Source organism: Cynoglossus semilaevis, chromosome 18 (assembly GCF_000523025.1).
Source record: "Cynoglossus semilaevis isolate Cse_v1.0 chromosome 18, Cse_v1.0, whole genome shotgun sequence".
In the NCBI taxonomy this organism is placed as follows: domain Eukaryota; kingdom Metazoa; phylum Chordata; class Actinopteri; order Pleuronectiformes; family Cynoglossidae; genus Cynoglossus; species Cynoglossus semilaevis.
In genome coordinates, this window is record NC_024324.1 from 7,506,397 (window position 1) to 7,525,007 (window position 18,611).

At 39.9% G+C, this 18,611-nt stretch overlaps 1 protein-coding gene across 4 annotated transcripts in view; it reads right to left on the minus strand.

The window, feature by feature from the left end:
• The window catches only part of adgrb2 (adhesion G protein-coupled receptor B2), a 165,683-nt gene that overhangs the window by 88,069 nt on the left and 59,003 nt on the right, over positions 1-18,611 (minus strand). For all 4 annotated transcript variants that reach the window (XM_025065396.1, XM_025065397.1, XM_025065395.1 and 1 more), the window contains 3 exons: positions 8,060-8,140; positions 6,673-6,861; positions 1,043-1,204 (listed from right to left, as the gene is read on the minus strand). In XM_025065396.1, coding sequence (XP_024921164.1) covers positions 1,043-1,204; positions 6,673-6,861; positions 8,060-8,140 — 432 coding nt within the window. The remainder of the gene's footprint in view (positions 1-1,042; positions 1,205-6,672; positions 6,862-8,059; positions 8,141-18,611) is intronic.

Below are 18,611 nucleotides of genomic sequence, written 5' to 3' on the forward strand. Positions count from 1 at the left end.
ATGTTGTGAACACAGTCTTCTAGATGTTCATCTGGTCATTCGTCTAGCATTGTTGTTGCCTGAGGCTTTTAGATGCAAAACACTCTCTGCACCAGTTGATCTATTTTTCTTATTTGTTTTCAGTGGAATATTAATTCCCTAAGTTTTCTAATACAACAATTTGCATAGAGAAGTTATCCTTTTTTTCACTCTAAAATGCATACAAGTGCTGTGGTCAAACATTGTTATCACTATGGTCAGTGTGTGACCACAATGTGGCCTCTACCATGTAGGAACAATTCCCAATCACCAGTGTTAGGCAATGAGTCACATCTTTACAATGAATACAATTTGGTGAAACAAAACTTACTCACTTAGAAATAATCTAAGCCCTAAGAACTTCAAAACAAGTACAGGAACTGGCCGCAAGACTGCACAAAAAAAGTCTAGACCAACCAACTATGAAGAAATCGTTGTAGTCCAACCTGCAGACTGTGTGGGGCAATGATCCTGGAGGATGATTTAGTGAGAGTTTGAAAATGGATATAAATCAGAGGAGGCTGGAAAGATGAGGACTACGCTACATTAACACCATGACAAAATGGGAAATGCTAGAAAAGCTGCAAATCATTTCCAACTGATGATCAGCCAGCATCGGTTATCATTTGTTAAACTTTAACCAGGATTGTAAAAATGCAGCTTTTTTTCCCCAATTTTTCTGGATGCAGTTCATTTACAAAGACTTCCTTTAACTTAGATCATTTATAGTCATCCATCTGATTTTGAGTTTACAAACTCCTTTTCAGTAGTCATAGGCCTGCATTTCACCAGCCAATTAGGGGCCATTTTTTTAGCCAATCAAATAACTGTAATAAAAGTTTTTTCATTTTAAATTTTTACTGCTAAAATATACAAGCCAACATGCAATGTAGAGAAATGTTACAATGTTTTCAATGTGATGTGCTCATGACCTTACCTTTGCTAACGACTGATAAAACAAGCCAAAGCATGAAGCTAAAGAAGAAGTGAGTGGATGTTGAATGTAAATGGAGATGGTACTAACCAGGACACACTGCTATGTTGCAGAGTTTGGTCTGGACCTCGGGCCGTCTGCAGGCCAGAGCCCCGCCTCCATTTACACACTTCCTGGTTCGTGTCCTGGAGCCTCTCCCACAGGTCACGGAGCACAGACTCCATGACGACCACTCATCCCAAAGCCCATGCACTGCAAACACCGGCGGGTACGATGCACAAACAAACACACAAGATGGGGATGAGGAGTCGGGAAAATGGGGTGGGGGGTGGGGAGGGGTGTCACGTTGCCGGCGAAGAGGGGTTAGAGAATGAGAGAGAAATAAAAATTTAGTCAAAGCACATTCCAGTTAAAGAAGGAAGGAGTTAATACTGCACATGAAAGAGAATGGAGTCTAACAACTGACCCTCAAATCTTAGAAACATGAATTTGATATGTTTGCTGAACTCGTCTTCAGAGAAGCAAATTATAAAAGAACACACACATAAATGTCCTTGTTCAACCCATTTCTCTTTTATATTGACTCTTATATCGGATTCAAACAGACAAACATATTTCCCTTTATTTACCTGCCAGAAAACTTGACTAGACAATGTGCATGAGTTAAAGCCAGTGATTTTAATTAGTGCTGGCCTTCAGTGATCTCCTCTGTGTCTGGCTGACAGTGATTACATCCTACAAGCAAACGCATCCACACAGGTAAAACGGAACTGACACCCCGGTTAAAAAAAAAGTCTCATCTACAAGATGACATGACAACATAAATGATTATGGGCCATTTAAAAAAAATAAAATCAGCAAACAATTTAATTAGGTTTACATACATGCGGTACGACAGACAGGTGACGAAGAAGAGAAGAAAGAGAGACGTTGGCCAGGAGGGGTTCAAGGAAGGAGGTGGAAGGAAAACATCACAGGAGGTGGGTGCACAAGGACGGAGGGAGTGAAAGTCAGAAACAGCAGCATGGAGGTTGCCGGTCCTGTATTGAGTACAGCTGAATAAGTCATGCTGATAAATAATTGAATCTACACTATGAAGGAGGTTTTCAGTGGAGGAGCAGCAGAAGGTCGAGAGAAGGGATAGGGAAGCATCGGAATGTGCAAACATGGGAAACAGTGATACATATATATGTAACATGCATAAATCACGTCCTCACATGTTAAATAATACACTAGAGTGGATGGCTGTAATGAGAAAGATCACGGAGAGACACTTTTGAGGCAACAACAGATAAAATATTGTGATACTCCACCTAAAAGTCCAGAATCAATTTATAATTTGAATCTAAAATGAGCAGATCCAAGCCACACACGAAGAATAACTTATTCCAGGCATGTTTTTTGGGAATGTCTACGAGACATAGCTCTGCCAAATTCACCCCATATGGGCTGGGCTGCTCAATTATGGGAAAAAGTCATAATCACCTAATAAATTCTTAATATTTAAATTATCATTAGAATGTATATATATATTAAAATCTTTAAAAAATATATATTATAATGTTCATATAATATACTATATATATAATGCCAATATGCCATAAATAATAATAAAGTAGTAGCATTTTATGAATTAATAATAATCCTAAAAAACTAAAATCTTAGTTATTCAGACCAAAATATATTTGCTGATACTTTACTGCACTGTAACAATATGCTGAAAAAATCCTATACATGTATTCAACATTTCCAAACTTAAATTTAATGTATTCCAGTGAGTAACTCACAGAATATTTAAGTCCAGTTAATCTACAGCCCAAACTAGTAAATGTCAGAAGTACTGCTGTAGTACTATAGGATACATCTGCAATTCACTTTACCATCATACACACACACACACACACACACACAAAGTCTGACTTCATACTAACCAGAGGCCATGGTTTACTTTTGCATAACTAAAATGCACATTCTCACAGGTCTGCCTGTCGGGATCAGAGACACATGACAGATGAGGAGGAAATACAGCAATGTGTCGAGTCATCATCAACCAGAAAGGTCACATGCCAGTCCGCCACAAATCAACCTTCAGCCATGAGCCACGATCGCTAATGGACGCCCACAGTACGACTTCTGGGCGTCTTACCCTCTAAAGTGAATCATTCAGGCTTATTCTCCGATGCCTAACGTTGCTGTCACTCTGAACGAGTCTGTCACTCTGCAGATTGTTATTGCTCAGGGTTCTCTGCTCATCTAACAACTGACCAAAGAACAAATGTCACATCCAGGAAAAACTAACTCCATTTTTCTGTTGTTATTGTTCTACAGCCATAACACAGAGGACTTGGGTTTTTTTTTTTTTTTTTGACGTTTTTGGCATCCCCTTGAGATTTGCCATGACTAAAGGATTCTGAGTAAATATTATATTATATTTTTAAATCAAATCATCATAAATTAAAGTCATGACAACGATAATGAAAAAAAAAAAACTCAAAGTGAAGCAGATTTCTGAGAAGTAAATCTGAGTTGTTAAATCTCCTGCAGTCAAATAGACCTCTCCGTAATACAATAACAGCAGACAAAATCAACAAAAAAACAACAACTCAGTTGTGTTATTTATTTTTTCCACCTCATATAGAGCATCTGAATTTTGACTGGGCAAAACCAATCATTTAGACCATAAAATTGGGCTTTAAACAGCTCTGATTTTGAAGTACAATTGGGCAGATGAATAAAGATGGACGACAGCACCTCGAGGATTAAAGTTAAACTGCAATATTGGCTACCTGGTAACAAGAACCTAAATTCAATTTGCAGTTGGCAAAAATTTTCTGTTGGCCAGAATAAACATTATCTTCCCTATGCTAATAGTGTGCAACAGCTAACGGAGAGGCAGCAGTGCTCTATAAATGGAACGCACCCCTGTTCTTAGCTGTCTTTGCCAAGTGGGTCGGCAAGTTATGTACGTGTGTGTGCAGGTTCTAAGTCCTTTCATGATGCAGTTTAGAACTTGGCAAGAGGACTGTGTTGGTTATTTGAAGACGTTCCACATCTTGTCCAAGAGGAATCTCCAGATCTGACTGACTGGCAATGTTAGCGGATTCAAAATAAGGACCTGCAATATCATACCAGCGCTCTGAAGTTAAGAGACCTAAGAGTATTTTGAGGAAAAGTATTGGAAATACTTACATTTGCACTCTAATGTAGCTCAGGGCATCATGCATCAATAAGACATCAACAATCCTGAGGTCGTGACCCCTTGTGGGCTTGTCTAGAATTCAGATGGTGTCACCTGATATGTCTAGTAAAAATGCACCATATCATATTATTATTGTTAAATATTATTGTTACTGTCTAATTCCACCGTATACGAACAGACTGGTTTCTAGGCTGTGGGCCCACGTCTCCCTGCATGTGTGCGTCCTCCATTTCTTGTGGTGCCGCACTGAAGCATGTGACTACTCACTGACCTGGACAATGTGTATTCATTATGCACGATTATTCTGCTACACGTTCTAAATGTCACTTACTCTGTGGCAGATGAACAGAAGGAAAACAAAACAAACCAGAGGGTACGACTTCACTTTGCACTGTCAACAAAGTCATATCCTGGAGCGGATGTTTAATTGCAGCATCCCCCACACCCCGTACACCAAAAAGAAGATAAAGATACTTTTTGTCCACCACTCACTGTCTTGTTTGCCTTGTCAAGAGCACGACTATGCTTAGGATTGATTGTCTGCATCACTGTCATTTTTAACCGTGAATAAAATTGAAGAAATGATTTTATCTTATTGGTTTTCTGTCTCGTGTATTCGTCTTTAATGTTGACTGCTGCAGCAGGCTGCAGATGCACAGTCAAGTAATCGGGCTTCAACAGATTGTCGAGTTATCATTTTCTACATTTATTTGAAATAAACATATTTACTTGGGTGATATACCGACCGAAGCATTTAATAGTTGGAGAACCATTTCTTCTTACAGTGCAGTAAACAAGCCCAGTCAATGCCTATATCTCCAGAGTTTAATTTGTGACGGATCGTAAACCGGCAAAATATAGTTAAAAAAATAACCCAATGAAAGTGTTGAACCATGAGCTGCAAGATTTTATCAGGCATTTTGAAGAGCAGATGGATTCTGTTTTCTTCATTCTGCAGCTTCCCTCATCTCTGACCACAGCACCCGACCACCATTGGACGAACTATTCTCTTTGTGTATATTCTCTGTGAACAATGTTTTTCTTTACAACTTTCTCTACAAACTGTCTAAAAGATGTGGACCTTTTTGCTGCTTATGAAAGAAACTGGGTGCAATAACAACTCAGTGACCGCAGCTTCTTGGATTGATGATCTAAATCTTAAAACTTTCATGTAGCAGCGTCGGTGCTGTGTATTTTCTTGTGTTTCTCTCTGGCTCTGTGAACAATGTTTTTCTTTACAACTTTGATCAGACCAGTGCCCGAAGTGCCCCAGGTCCAGCAGTAAAGACAAGATAAATCAAGTCGACTCCCTCTTAGCATAAAATAATATTAATTTATATGAAAATTTGATAGAAATTGAAGGGAGTGCATCGCACAATTTAACGTCTCTTCTTCCCCGGCAACCTCAAATTCCAGCGACACTGTGAAATCGGTGTAAACCCATCCTGGCCGTCCCTCAAGTGCCCACATATATCTCAAGAACCATGTCAAAAAAACATCAAAAGAGTGATATAATAAATAAACAAACATGAAACGGAACAGAACGCAGCCACCAATATTCCATCAAAGGCACAGCTGAGAATATTAATATCAACACAGAATGGAAAATGAGGTACTTAGACCTACAAATCGCTCCGGTCCATTTGCATAAAAACAAGATTAGCATATGCACAAACAGGGAAGGAAAATGTTTCTGTCGCTTCCCTTGTGCCTTTATGTTTTGTTTGTTGTTTTTTTCTAAAAAGACATTTAAATACAGCAGCAAAGACGTTACGTTTAACGCCGTATGCGACACGAAACTGACTCGTCTGGAGCCACAGTAAATACATAATATACACAAAAATGAACAATTAATGTGTTTGCTGCAAGGTCCTCGACGAAAGATATTACATAAGGCACTCATTAAATAATAGACAGAAAGCAAAACACATTTATATGCAACTCAAAAAATTAAAAAAAAAAAACAAGTACCCCTAGATACATGTAAATATGTATGTTATATAAAGTGTTCCATGACAACAAGGAATCCTCTTGGACCAGATAATGGACCCTGAAGGGGTCACCATGACTAGAAGCTACAGCAAGTTAAGCTGTATGTGAATGAAATGAGCGTTCATGAGTGTCGGTTGGACCAGTGTTTCCCAACCTTTTTTGGGCCATGGCACATACATATCATAAGAAAAAAAACCCCACAGCACACCACCGAACAAGAATCTCACAAAAAATATATATGAGGAAATAAAGTAATGTTCTAAAAAACTCACTCCTGTTAAGTTGAAGACAATGCTAATATACTGGCAGGAATTGAAGAAAGACACAAAGATCTTCTTCAAAAGCTCTGATAATATTTTCTTAGTTTTAATAACCATCTGCTGCCACCTAGTGGAAGAGGATTTCATTGCTTTGACAAACAAAGAAAAATTATTTGCAAGAAATACTAGTTTTGGGAGATTGGCTAATTTTCCGCGACACACCTACTGATCTCCCACGTGGTTGGGAATCACTGGGTTACACAACGTACCTGAGCTGATGATCCCAGGATCACCTGGACAGGCAGCAGTGTTGTTGCACATGCGCGTTTCCCTTAGGGCTCCGCTGCACAGAGTCCCATACGGTGACGAGACGCAAGATCGAGTCCTCACTTGCCAGCCTTGGCCGCAGGTCAGCGAACAAACGCTCCATTGGGACCACTCCTCAGCTGCAGGGTCACCTGAAAGCCCACAATACACTTCTATATGAAAAGCTTTTTCAGTGGCAGCCCTTAAGTGTGTTTTCAGTTACGTTTTGAAAAAAAGCAGAAGGATCCAAATGTATTTATTATTGATCTGTGATAGCGGTCCTCAGGTTTTTCATTAACTGGGATATAAGAATCATATTTTACATCAGCTATAGCAGCAAAGTAATAACAAACTGATATAGAAAGACAAATAAAATCATAATCAATACAATTGTCAGGAGGAGAGCTGGCAATTACATGGCAGATGAGAAAAAGGCTGAGTGGTCGCAGAGGCCAAAAGGAGTGTCTGTGGTTTTATTTGGTCTGGAATCGGCTTAAAGTCAGAGGATATCAAGTTTGGTTTTGTTGATTTGATCCTTTCTTTTTCACTCAATCTTTGGGTAGCTCTGCTGCAGTAGATTTACGCCACACTGTATGTGATCTTCCTGTAAGATGCTTTTCAAGGCAACAACACACTCACTGTCATGATGGAAACTTGCCTTGAATAACTTGTAGATGATGACCTCATGTATAAACCTTATGCTTAAAAGCTTTAGCTCGATGCTCTGCGGTGAAGATGTGATGCATTCTTTACTTTCTCAAGAGGAAAAAAAAATGTTTCTGTGGGCCATGTCCTTTGGAGAAAGAGTCATCACCAGGCAGAGAAGGAAATCAAATTAATTGCATGTCTGTTAATCGCATTACATCTTTATTAACATGCCATGATTCAGGGCTTAAGCTCATCGTACAGGCCTCCGGGAAACCAAGAAGCAAGAAGGCGGAGAAGAGCGAGGAAGGACAGGACAAGGCCAGGGGCTTTCCTCAGTAGCGGTGCCGAATATGGAAGCCTGTGTCGTTTGGTGTGCATGAATATGTTAGCGTGTTAAAATTAGTGTATGACCTATTCTGGTGTGGCTGAACCAGCCAGAACCTAATAATGTATGTACAGGGCAGCTCTGTGTGCATGTGTAAATGTCATCCAGTGAATAAAGCTGTCTTTTCACATGCCTTTACTTATTTAGCTTTTCTTTACTCTCACACACACAAAATAAAATCATACATTCCCTCAGTCACATTTGTGGTCAACCACAAGTTCAAGTGCATGTTAAGGATTAAATAAATGTTCTTGAGTAAAAGGTCAAGTCCAATGCTTCTGTTCCAGGCTGTGCACAAACACACATGCAAAACTCACCTGTTTGTGCCTGAAACACACCTGGCTGGTCAGCTGATCGTGGTCTTTGGGTCTTCACCTTTAGGTCATCGTCATATGATTCTGAAACATGAACAAGAAAAGTTTTCAGGGTTTTTTTTTTTTTTGACAATTCACTTTAGTCAAACCTGATCTAACTGATATTCTTAATAAATGTAGTCATTTATTCAGTCAGCTACAAAAATGAAGGACGTCTTCAGCAAAACAAAATTGTGTTTTTATTGCAAAAACAAAACGAAACAAAATAATTATGTGTTCTTCAAGAAGACAACAGCCTTCTTTGATTTGAACAAGTTCTGGCTGTATCAAGGTTAACATTTTGAGTACAATTAGAGCGGCAGCGTTATAACATTTCCTTGCGTTGGCAGCTGGTGTTTCAGTGATGCTTCTCTAAAAATCTGCCAAGACCGTATCTAAACATTATCATTACAGAGTGATTGACTGTTTCAGAGTCCTAGTAGAGCCAACTCCATTGTTAGCATCATTGGGAATGACTGGAATCCATGTGATGTCACTTTTTTTTTGCTGTAGGAATTTTAAGACTTGAGAAAATATATTGATTTATTTTGAGATCAACAGAGTAAGTGCTGGTCCCAATGGGGGAGTTTCTGAATCATTTATCTGGCAGAATCTGGCACAAATTAAACCCCGTGTGTGGGTGTTTCTCCTACGCTGCTGTGCTTCTAAGACACAGAGGTCAGTGAAGCAGGACAGAGGAGTAATGTCTCACATAAAATGACCAGTGATGACTACTTTTCCACCATCTCTATATTTCTCAACCTCTCTCCTCTCCCTTGTCTTTCTCATCCTTTTTTCTTTTTCTTTTTTTCCAGCTCTCTCGCCAATAGTTCTGCAGCACAGGAGAAGATTTAGATGAACACCACGGCGGAGTCCAGCACAATCGAAAGTAAAAGATCAATATGGATAAACCCCTGAGAGAACTGACCTTTGGAAACCCACTATATTGTTTAATGTTCTGGACTGCACTTTAATGGGCACATCATCACACACATCATCAAAACGTCTTGCCCTCTCTTATCTCTGTGGTTTTTTTTCCCCCTCACCCACTNNNNGTTTCTCCATCTCCAGGGGAATTCTCCATCTAAAGTTGGCAGTATCACTTCTAATCGTGAGCCCAGTCAATAATCCTGTGAGTGGTCAGGAGCAAGGGTGCAGCGCGATACTCTATCTTGGTTTTATCTGACGCCTGCATCATGTGACTTAATCTTTGAAGTTAAAAGTTTCTGTCCCCTCACCTGACAGAGGAGAGGAGGAGGACATGATCAGAAATGGTTTCTCCCTGAAGCTGCTGTGACTCTGTGGTTTATTAGCTGAAATAACAGATGTTTGAACGAGCAATATTTCCATCCGGCTTTTTATTTTAATCCATACCATCTGGTGACTGGCTTAGTGTAAATGTTGGTTCATAATGTTTTGGTTGGACAGTATCTACTCTAGAACAACGTGTGATGTACTGGTTGATCAGTCAAAGGGGTTATGAGGTGTCCCAGAGTGACAGAGTTATTTCAGTTGCCTAAAAAAATCACTATGATGTCATAATACAGACAGTCTGCACAAAAATGTAGAAAGAAAGATTTTAAAGTTTAAAGTTAAAAAGAGTTAAAACAATATTCCAAACTTCAAGAAATAGTCACTGAACTGTGCCTCAGATGTTTCCATAGAATAGAATATATATAGAAAGTTATACCATATATAATATATATAGAAGTGCTAAATTATGCAAAACGAAGAACAACAAGATCAATGCATATTTTTGTTTATATGTGTATGTATATATGTATACACAAAACTATATATGTAATAATTAGATGTTCGTACTGATTAGTTTATAGTTTATAGTTTATATTTGAATATTTAATTTGTGCGTCTCAATCTGCAGCAGAGGGAAATAATTTTTTTTTGTTTTTTTTTTTATCTCGTACATTTTTTCGTATACTGCAACATGAAAAAGACTTCAGAGCAGAAACTCACACCTTCAGCACAATTTTGTAAATGTGCGTGTAAACGTTATTGCTGTAAAAGCAATTAAACCAGACACCGATGCGCCACAGGTAAAACTGCAGTCGCCTCGTACGACATCAATGTTTTTACAGACCCAACTCAGCACTGCATCCTGACATTTACCGTCGTAGAAAACAAGCAAAGGCAGCGTGGTACGATCCAGATCATTACTGGAATATGAAAACCCAGCGTCACATCTACGGTTATTTATGAATCACTGTTTCTCTGATTGAAAACCAACAGTTCCTAATAACAATGCTTACTGTAACTTGTGATTTTTTTTTTCATTTTTCTCTTTACTAATTTAAAAAGACATTCGACTGAATGCACACAACACAATGAGCCTTTGACCACATGAGGAACAATGACACCGATGCTTAAATACACCTTGATGCGGTGCACACACACACACACACACACGCAGACACAATAGGAAGTAAATATAGCTGATAAATAAACCACATGCAGTAAAGCAGTTTTTAGCCTCTACAAAGCATCTGGCTGGGGAAGGGGATTGGGGCAGAGCCAGTTAGAGCCACAGGCTCCTTTGTCAGACTGAGCTGAGATTTAAGCCTGCAGAGGAGACTCTATGTGTGTGTGTGTGTGTGTGTGTGTGTGTGTGTGTGTGTGTGTATGCATGTGTGTACATATGAAAATGTGGAGAAAACAGCTGTGGTGAATTAATGGCACGGACAAAAACATAGGTGGCACCAAGGCATGCCTGGGTCACTATTGTTAGCTCTTTCACTACTTACGACTGAACACAGACACACACACACACTTGCGCACCCACAATCTATTTCTTAGCCCTATATCAAATCTCAGCTTATAGCTCTATGGTCCTGTCCATTTACTACTGGGTCCATCTGGGAGAGTCCAAACTGATAGAAGGGCACAATAATGGACTTTTCATAAGCTAGTGGACAGACAGTCCACTCCATCTCTCTCACCTAACTCTCCTTCTCAGCAGCAGATATAAAGACAGTGTGTGCCGAACGTCTGTCTGACTGCAGTGACCTGAGGGTCATTTGTGTCCCTTTAAAATGGATTTAGAATCAACTTTTCTTGGTCCCTGGAGCTGCTGGTTATTTTGTATTTTTTTTTTACACATACACACAAGCAGACCCACATTTACAGTCAGTTCCAGCCAAACTACGTTATTCCTCCAAACCGACCTAGCTCCTGCCTCGTGGCTATCATTCTCCAACTGAAATCGCTCCTTTCCCCCCATTTTTCTTTCTCTTATTAGATACGTCCACATCTACCACCTCCTACACTGTATTCATTTAGTCAATCATATTGCCCTCCACGCCCTCAGCCCTTATTTACTGCCCATGTCATTTTTCCTCCCAGTTTGGCAACAAGATGAGGACTTAGATGAATGTACAGTAGAGCCCAGCAGACAATTAAACAGCAGTCAATTCAGGGTGTCTGATATTGGTCTAAAGTTTTGACCACTATCAGATCAACAATCCTGGGTATCAGATAAAGCCATCCCTATTTATCATGAATGTTTTAAATACCTGTTCCTAAAGTGAATCTGGCTAATATCATGTTTAGTGTAAACCTGAAATAAAAATTTGGTGAGCACTCCTGCCACCTGCTGAATCCTTTGTCCGGTGTTTATTATATCCATAGAGTACTGGAATAAGTTCACAAACTAACCAAAGATTGTGACTCAGCCCTACTTCTACTAGACCGACCTACAAACAAGTCGTCCCACAAGTTAAGGTAGTAAAAGCTCCAAAAGTTTAACAACTACTGAAGCCTTTTCGTAACAAAGATTCACTATTACTCATTATACCGCTGCCCTCACTCCCCACAGAAGAGAAATACTGATTTCCAAAGTATTGATTCAGCTCAGGCTCAGCAGGATCAGGTGGAGCAGCTTTAAAGCCTCAATATGATTGGAAAGGTTTGATTATTAGCCAATCAAAAAGCCTCCATCTGTCCCACGCCTCTGCCCTGTGCTCATCACTATGCGACAAAGTGTGACAATTTACACTTGCTCTTCAGTGGATGACAGTAATACGCACTACATGACGGAGTCACACAAAAGGATCGATGATTCGCCTCTGCAGTGGGATGCTGTTGCCACAGCAACACCTCCGTGCTGACGCTGTAAAGAATTGAAGGCGATGCAGATGGTGAAGGTGGGTCGGGGGTCTTGGCGGTAGGAAAGTAGTGGATTATAAATCAGTGTCCACACTCAGCTGTCGGTTTTGTATCTGATTAGGAGGTGCAAGGGCCAATGCAGCCTGAGAACATCTGTTCTCCAATGTGGTGAGAGGCAGCTGCTCTGCTGCTGCTCCTTATCTGCTGTGTTAATTTAATTATTTTAGCATTTCATACTTTTTTATTGTTATATGTAATATGTATATTACAGTATATATTTTATCATTTCATATATTAGTTTTGAATAAAGTTAAAAGTTGCCCTTTGCATATATCTACAGTCGACTGAGTCACAGGTGCCCACATGCTAATGGTGGCTACCAATATTTATTCAAACAAAGCTTTGGCTTTCTGGTAATGAACAATGAAAACAACATGCACATCTGGCTAATAGAAAAACTGGACAATCTATAAGTGCCGTGCAAAATTAGCTACATCTGGCAAGTAAACTGAAATGCACTCATGCAAGGGGTTCTACATAAACAACAGCAAGACGCACGCACGTGCATATGGACGCACGGCAGCAGACAGGCCAGAGCTTTGGAAAGCTTTCTCTGGCAGGTGTTTTTTTTTATATATCTATAGGAGTAGCAGCAGCCAGAGTTGATGACTCCTACACACGCGCACACACTGGCATCTAGTGCACCAACGAGTGCACACGTGCACAAACAAGTGTGAGGTAACACTTAGGAGCTATTTCGCCATTTGTTGAGACAAGATGGGCAGAAAGGGAGAACGTTGATTCTGTTGAGATGAAAGGATGAGCCTGTGAAGCTGGAACTCTTTATTTATTCATTCACCGTTACTGGGCTTTTATGATTTAACTCTATGTCTGTTGGCTGTAATGCATTTTTTGTTATGTTTGCTACATCCTGGACATACAGCCTTTAGTGGTTATGTCGCCATCTCCCGTAAATTTAATAAGAAGGTCTTGTTCCATCACTGTGATGTATGGTGTTAAGTTTGCACGGGAACTAGTTGAGGACACGTTGTCAATCGGCACTACAGCAGAAGACGGCTTTGTCTACATCCGTCAATTTTACTTTTGTTTGTGGGATTTTTTTGGTAACTCTTCGCCATCCACTGTGGCTCTCAGGCATAAGTCAGAGTCTTCTGGTGTTTTTATGTCCTAGAGTGTGATGTTACCACTGTGTTAGGTGAGTAACAAGGGTACTTATGCGCAGTATGTGAGTCCTGAAAAATTGAGTACTACGTACCGTAGGAATGGAATTCTAACATAAATCAAGGACTTCCCGTGTTTAATCCTAATCCACGGTACAGCCTGGACAGTTTTTCGTGCACTCTTCTCCATCATTCGTATGCTTTATTTTATTTCCACAGTGGTGTTCACTAATGGCCGTTCTCTCAGTACCTGTAATTTTCAAAGGGAGGCTATCGGGAAAATGTCTCTCGACTTACTAATGCACATCAGTAAACACATTAAGTCGGGCTATCTCACTAACCACACTCACTTCATTCCACTGACTGCAGTGCTTTTTTCTCCCTCTTATTCCTCTGCAACCAAGGACTTTCGTTTTAAGAACATTCTATGTAACGACCTCTTGTATTTACCTTGGATACATTGTTTGCTGCATTCTCTATCGCTAAGTGGATTGTACAGCAGGCGGTAGAGCTACAATAGTAACCATAAGGCTGAAAATAGATCTAAACAACATATATGACAAGAGTGATTGATAATATTAATTACATTAGAAACAAGCAACAGAGTCTGATGGAAGTTACTCTGGCAATTTTTCATAATGTATGGTCCAGTGGGGCTGGTATTTAAATATCATAACTGCCATTGAAGTGCATGATCAAAAAAAAAAAAAAAAAACACAAATGTAAAGTGTTTTTGTTTTGCTTTTTCACGATGCCTTGAGGTGTCGTAAGGAACTTTCGGCACGTCCCAGTGGGACACAAACCCCGGATCCCTGCAGTGATGACTGCCATCTACAACACACTGAGCTGACGAGAAAAAAAAAAAAAAAAACAACAAAAATCTCTGCATATATTTTCTCTGTTGTGTTGTGTTTGAATTAAGTCATCTTGTATTTTCCTCATTATTCATAGCTTATTTCTAGACACAGTTTTGTACTTTTTCAATAAATATGAGATTTCTTTTAGAATTCGTCTGTAACAGTAAATGTCATTTACACAGAGATGCAGATTTGTCACTTTTTTTTTTTATCGTAACAAAGAAAACAAAACATAGAACAAGACAAACTGTCAGCTCTGACGTTTCCGTGTCTTTAAGGCAAAATATGCCCCCGAACTACAGTGTCTCGCTGTCACTATCAGTCACTCTTGCACCTGCTTGCTTCCCATCTAACACTTTGTGTTGCCAGCGTGGTTTTCTCACTTTCATGACTCTCTCTCCCTGGCTAGCGACCCCCGTCAGTTATCTTGACTCACTTTCACCCATCACACCTCGCTCACACATTCTTACTCCATCCCTGTCAGACGTCACACATTGAAGCGGAGGTGTAAATGTGAAGTGCTGTTTCATTGGAATTTTCAGTTCTTAGGTGCTGTTTGTTTTGCCTGTTGTTATTCCGACCTGTATTTTCCCTGCCGGTGTCCTACTTCTGAACGCAGGAATGATGAACTTTTATGAGACAATGCTCTGAAGATTAAACAGGTGTTTGGTGTTTCGCACGAACAAAGGCGTAGACTCGCACGTTTATTTGAGATCAAAGAAGCGGACTGCCTTCATTATCGCTTCACAGTGATTTAACAACAATTTGTTTTAAGTTCTTGGACACATAAAACAACATCATAAAGTGTTTGATGCTCTGTCTGAACGGGGATTATTTTATAGCTCTGGTACTGTTGTTTTCCTGGCCTGGAAGAGACTGGAATGAAGAATAAACCATTAAAATGTTTGGAAAATTACTAAAATATTTTTTCCTGGCATAATGTTTTGGATCATTATCTCATTCCGCTGTTGAATCAGAACTCCATGTGCTGATTATATTATAAGTCAGGGGTCAACAACTATCTTTGACGGAGGGCCAGAATTTTTTTATGGACAGACACCTTGGGGACCGTTGTTGAGACTTAGTTATCGAAAAGTGTGAAACAATAAATGACTTTTTTCAGTTGCTTTAACTTGGGAACCCAATGATATTTTGTCTTTGACAATTTTGCAATCCAGTCCCGGGGCCACATTGGATGGTTCAGTGGGCCAGATTTGGCCAGCGGGCCACCAGTTGATTATCAGTGTTATTAATGATTGTGCAGTTGAAATAACTGTACTATGTTTGTAATTTAATCTAGTCTAAAGTAGTATTTGTAAAATGTGTCTTTGTTAAAATAACTGCAGCAGAGTAGGGTCTGGGGTCAAAATCCACCACATCTAATGTCACAGCAGTGGATCACTTGATTACAAACCAATAGTCACAGTGATTTACTTTGCATGTGACACCTCTCAGGTTGTTTCCCCCCGAGAGAGTAAAGACTCCTTTCACGTTCTACCCTTTGAAAAACAACAACTGACTGGGGAACAGCTCAGCCAGGCTCTGTCACTCAGGTTTTACAATGTGCAAATGTACATCAACAGTACGCAACACAGAACGCAGAGCCTGCGTTTACCAGAAATGGTGCAAGAGCTTTCAGTTCATCTTAGGCTGTTTCAAGTTGCTGCCTTAAAAAAAAACAAAAAAAAAAACAACAACTACAAACAAACGGTGATATAAATAAATAGATCCCAACGATCTGGTACTTGTGTGCATGAGTTGGAACATTTAAATAACTTACAAGAAAATCAGATGTTTTTATGTACTCCCTGTTATAGTTATACATTCAGGAACCATTTACGCTACATAACAGCATTTCACTAGCACCAGTGTTTAAAATCAATTCAAATGCCACAATTAGGGCTTTGTTAATTACACACACACAGACCCAGGAAATAGAGCTGCAAGTGCATACATCTCTATGCTGTAGGTGGTGGCTATTGGAAAAGAAAAAAAAATCATCTTATGTTTCGATTTAAGTAGTAAAGATATGACGAATTTATGCTAAATATTTGCCCCTTGTTCAGTCCAGGCATTAGCAAACCCATCACAGTAGCAACGACCAGTTAAGGTCTAAACTATATAAAGGACACGACAGGTGTCCTGGAAAAATTAGACAAACTGGTCCTTGGCGTTGTTACATTCATCAAGGCCAATAGCTGCATGTGTGCAACCGATTCTTTCCCTGCATCTAACGTACGAATGTTGGCGCACAGTCACAGATCCAGTCGAAATGTGCGCCTGCATCTGTGTGCACAAGAGCGCCCAGGGAAAGGGTAATGAGGACCACTGGGGCTCGTTTATACAAGCAGGGTTCACAAGCAGCCGAGAGCTCCGTCGCTCCGTCGAGTGGGGAAGAAAGTGTTCGCTCTCCAGTGCTTCCCTCTCTTGTAATCTTCAGCCCACGTTGCATCAGGAACCAGCAACTTGCCTTGAAGCCCACCATCCAACCTGCTATCTGCCATGCAGGCCCAACGGCCATTAGAAATTCACAGAAATGCTTGTTGCCCACAGACTGTGACACTTTAGGGATTTGGGTGTTTCTTTGTGCCACAAAAATGACAAAGATTCATCACTAAAGCACGTAGATCCTGCTACATTTAGGTTAGGTTAGCAACTGCAGAGTGAGTTCATATATTTTATGTTTGCGTATAAAAAACAAATTGTAGAATTAATTACTAACAACAATTTGATTACAAATATGTTATTTGTTATATTTGTGTGTCACTGTCTAGCTATTCTGCTTTTTCAGATTCAGACATTTTTGCTACTCTGACTGAACGTAAATTGAAACGATACAAAATGAAGCATGTTCACACACTTAGTGGCGCACACACAGTGGCCTCATCACCTTACATTGATTTCCCGCTTGCCGACCAACTGCTTAGCCATCTTTGTGGTGACAGGTTGACCCATGAGGCCTGTTAGATGCCCACACACGCTCTCTAACATACCACACACACACATGCAGAGAGCCATCTTATAGCCTTAAAGGAACTCCCTGAAGTATTTATTGACCACACAGAGAAAATAACTATTAATCTGACAAAGGCTTAAAAGCCTGTCACTGCCTGTTTGTTTGTTTGTTTGTTTGTTTGTTTGGGTGATTGTGCCTGTTTGACATGTGAGTACAGGTATTTATCATCTTTAAATCTGCATGCACCAATGTAAAGCATCCAACATGGAGAATAATGTTTGTTGCAAGGACAATAGTCATGATATCAATTTTCTTTAACCTGAAAATATTGCCAAGCCAACAGACCAGTAATAATCAACTGGCGGCGTGTGAGCCGGATCCAGTCCACCAAACTGTCCAGTAATACATGTCAAATATTAACATCCAAAAAATTCTGGCAAATGTAATTAGACCCTTAATAACATCAGAATATGCAACATCTGAGTGACTGCAGCCACACACACCAGCTAACAACGTCCAAGGTATAGCGGAAAATGTGCTGTCACCATATTAACAGTTTTTGACAGAACATTTCTGTTATATCACGGGGAACGGAAACTGTTTGCAGTTGAAAGAACAGTGAGCTCAGTGTGAGACGGTGCCTGATTGATTACGCCTGAACAGTACACAATAATCACACTTCACCACTCTGTTCCTGCACTTACCGACCACGATTAACATCTGCTGTTAAGCTTGCAATGCTATAAATTCCCTGAAAAAACAAGTTGAATGTGTTAAAAAAAAGAAAAATACCACGTGACCATCTACACAAACCAACTCAGACGTGTGTCTGGGTAAAGCTGACAAAATGCTGGCTGAAATAAATCCCATAGAACCCTCAACGTAAACCATGAAGAATATGTATGTGCAACAGTTTTACTCCAGGGTTTAGTCTAAGAGTAAAAGTAACATTTGACAAAAATATCAAAATATCACCTGCAGAACATTAATAGTAGTCCTGCAGTCAGAAGGTAGAACTGAGGATCTGTAGAAACTCCACTGAAAAAACCAGGGCATTCAAACTGTGTTTATGACACCACTGCCAGGGAGGCAGGGGGCGCTACCTGCTCTGCGTAAAAGACATTTTCTGGATACTGTACCTTTCAACAGCTGTGTAAACACCCAATTTTGAAATTATTATGTTTATGTAAGTTAAAAAATATGACTGCTACATCATAAGCTGTGATTTCTGCCGCATGGGAAGCGGCGCCTTAAAAAGATCAGGTGACTCTGTCCGACATTCCATTTCTGCAAATTAATGTCATAGTGTAACTTCTGCCAGTTCAACACCTGGGGGCAAACCAACCTGACGGAGCGACAGAATAACGAGAAAAGACGAGTGAGGGAAGGAAAGAGAGAGAGAG